Consider the following 3,189-nt stretch of genomic DNA (forward strand, 5'->3'; position numbering starts at 1 on the left):
TATATAAATAAAGATGCCTTGCCTTGCCTTCCACCAATGGGGGGAGCCAAACCTCATCAATCATGAAAGCTGCCAGAATAAATAATATGTCCGACCTGGACTGGGAAGGGAATTGATTACATGACGGCCAACAGCCGAACACATCACTAATATATTTATTTGTATGTCAGTTTTATAGGAAATATAATTGACGAACATTTCTACTCGTTTCATGTCAAATAAAATATCTTGTTTTGTTAGTATTTGTTTTCCTTGTTGAAAAAAGGAACACATTCTTGCTCATTTCATGACATTTAAACTTCAAGTTAAATTAATTTTGTAGGTGAATTTCATTTTGATATAATTTCCACTTTGTCGTGATCATAATGTCTCTTTTAACCTGTATCTCAGTGTCTGATGTTTGAGGAACAGAACCACACATTCACAGATGTTGCTGCTGGAGCATTTTATTTTTGCATAAAGAAGAGAAGAAGGAGAAGGTTTTTGCCAAAAGCGTTGTCAACTTCCTGTTCTTTAATGAGCGACAGTGCAGAAGATGTGAAAATGAAACACAAACATGTTTTTTGTGTGATGATCTCTCTCAGTCGACCTTCGGTTTCGGCCCTTTTGGACATTTCCGGGCGCAGACAGAGGGAAGTATTTTGCTACACTGAACGTCGTCCCAGCAGTTGTGTTCTGTAAGTGACATTTAGGCAGTTATATAGTATATTATACAGTACATGGTAAAATATTATCTGCAGACAGTTGCAGTGACTTACGTCCGTAGTTCATCTGCAGACAGTGCTGCTTCCACCAGCGGTTGTCGAATTCGCCACAGCTCTTGTAGTTGAAGGACGAGCCATCGGTCCACAGCCACTGACCCTCCTGACAAACCAGAGTCAATCAATGAGTCAATAAATCAGATTTGAATGGCGACAAGGACGACTCTTATAGAGGACTGTAGCGCCATGTAATAATATAATATAATGTTTACAATCAGGTTTTTTATTCGGTTGTCAACACCATGGTTGTTTGGCAAGATGAGGTGAGTTCTCACTGCTAACATACAACAATAATCAGAGGAACCCAGAACAATTCACAGGTTTACAATTTCTACTAATTACTCTTCATTACTTATATTTGGTAAAAGTGATTGAATAATTGATTGAGATTATTTACTGTAAGTGTACTATATGTTTCTAAGAGACTATTCAACAACTATAAGCAGGATGGCACGAATTTATTACAATTGAACAATTTTACAAAATTCATTTAAAAATGCATTTTTAATGCATCAAATATTCAATTATTTAATAAACAATCATTATACTACACTTATAATGATTGATTATACTACACTTTAGAATGAGGCTCCTTTTAGCAGCTATACATGTTTATTTATTTGTCAATAAATTGTTGTAAGAATTAGATGAGAAAACACTCAAAATATAAATGAAAAAATGTGGAATAAAATAGTGATTAATTCCAAACAATACTAAATTACTCAATTATCTCAACCGATTAAAAGGTTTATGCAGCACAAATGTTGGCTCACTATTTGGCAAGATGCTGCCTTTTTTTTTTGTCCCATATGGGTTTTAGAAAACAACAAAACAGCAACCACACACTCAAAACACTGTGCATATATCATTATTGCAAGCTTTCTGTCACTGTGATCGTGATAAAGTGAGTTCAGACTATTAAAAAGCCAGAATTCTGAGAAATAAGTCAGAACTCTGAATCTTCTAGACCATCTACTGTATGGAGGAGAGTTACAGCGGGGCTCCGTGCAGCAGTGCATGTCCATATGACTGTTGCAGTGCTGCGCCGAGCCCTCCTGTAACTCCGAGAAGACACGGAGGACTCTGAAACTTCTCCCAGCCCTTAGTCGACATGAGGGTGAGTAGAAAATGAGTGAAACTTGAATTTTGGGTGAACTATTCCTTTAAACTCAGAATTCTGAGTTTAAAGTCAGAATTCTGACTTTTTTTTTTTTCTTGGTTAAAAAAAATAATCTCCTAGACCGTCTCTGGAACACTGGAGATTTTTTATTTTTTCTCAAAAAAAAAAACATCTCAGAATTCTGAGTTTAAAGTCAGAATTCTCAGAAAAAAAGTCACTCACTTTTTTTTTTTTTTTACACCGTACAACAGCTTATAAATGACTTGTTATTTATAAATCTTTTTTCTTAATCTTATCGTGAAGTGTCACTGATGACCCGTCCCACCTCTTGGCTGTCGGTTCCTCCAAGCCACGTCCGCGGATACCCATTGGTCGCCTTCTGGATCATCCTCTGAATCTTGCTATACTCCTTGCCGTTGTGCACAGACGCCAGGTTTGCACCCATCGTCTGGCAGTTTTTCTGTCATGGAGCAAAAAAAGTGGAATTGTTGCAGAAATATAACTTATGAAAAAGCTTTACTTGAAGCTTTGAAGAAAAAAAACAACTTACCTCAGCCCTACTCCAAGTCATCTCAGTTGACACGAAGCAGAAACAGCGACCGCCGACGCTCTCCTTCCAGCCACCAGGACAAGTCGATGTCCTCTTGACCAGGTCTCTCATCATTGAATCTGTTCAGAGTAGGAAGAAAGGAAGTTAACTCTGTCAGACCTCAGATCAGCTCTGTGGACACAAAACAGAAACCTGAAGCATCGGGGTCGACACTCACCCGAGGCTCTGGTCAGAACCACCACGGCACAGAGCAGCACAGACAGAACCAACGTCTTCATGGTGAAGACGAAGGACGACAATAACTGTTGGCAAGGACACACAGTCATTAAGACCTGAATGAAAAGCAGAAGAGGTGGAGACAGAGGGTTATGTTCTGTTTTTGTGGCATTGACTTGCAAATCTTTTATCTTCTCATCTATTGCAAGAAAACAAAAGGTGTCAGGTACAACCCTGTGCCGATGGTCATAGTTTTTCTGCTCTGCGGTACTCCGATCAGAGCTTCCTCCCTAGCAACGGTCTGTTTTACTTCTATTTAACGGTTTTGGACAGATGGGTTGGGTGCTTATCAGTTTTGCAATTCGAAAAATAATGGTAAGTCCTGCCGCCTGGGATGGTAACTTTAAGATGAATATTTTATCTAAGCATCTGTATGTATTACAGATGCTCCCAATCTTGCTCCCCAAAAAAGTGATCAAAGAACTGAACAGTTGCTTTCGTACATTCATATGAAACAGAAAGAGACCTCGTATTATTTAGCC

The 3,189-nt window shown here is 38.6% G+C and overlaps 1 protein-coding gene across 1 annotated transcript; it reads right to left on the reverse strand.

Moving 5' to 3' along the window:
• Window positions 1-475: 475 nt before the first annotated feature.
• LOC311001984 (ladderlectin-like) lies at window positions 476-2,712 on the reverse strand. The gene is made up of 5 exons (XM_083993163.1): window positions 2,649-2,712; window positions 2,432-2,550; window positions 2,207-2,341; window positions 759-864; window positions 476-675 (listed from the first exon to the last, which is right to left on the reverse strand). The coding sequence occupies exons 1-5, from the start codon at window positions 2,707-2,709 to the stop codon at window positions 581-583; spliced, it is 516 nt and encodes a 171-aa protein (XP_083849289.1). The 5' UTR covers window positions 2,710-2,712; the 3' UTR covers window positions 476-580.
• Window positions 2,713-3,189: the final 477 nt, after the last annotated feature.

This window comes from Trachurus trachurus, assembly GCF_905171665.1.
Source record: "Trachurus trachurus genome assembly, chromosome: 18".
NCBI classification, from domain to species: domain Eukaryota; kingdom Metazoa; phylum Chordata; class Actinopteri; order Carangiformes; family Carangidae; genus Trachurus; species Trachurus trachurus.

Excerpts from the sequence above, each read along its gene's own strand:
- LOC311001984 (XM_083993163.1), bottom strand. The coding sequence starts at position 2,709 with ATGAAGACGTTGGTTCTGTCTGTGCTGCTCTGTGCCGTGGTGGTTCTG. Across the intron at positions 2,342-2,431 it reads TGACTTGGAGTAGGGCTGAG|AAAAACTGCCAGACGATGGG; the intron begins GTAAGTTGTTTT and ends GCTCCATGACAG. Across the intron at positions 676-758 it reads TCTGCAGATGAACTACGGAC|AACACAACTGCTGGGACGAC; the intron begins GTAAGTCACTGC and ends TGTCACTTACAG.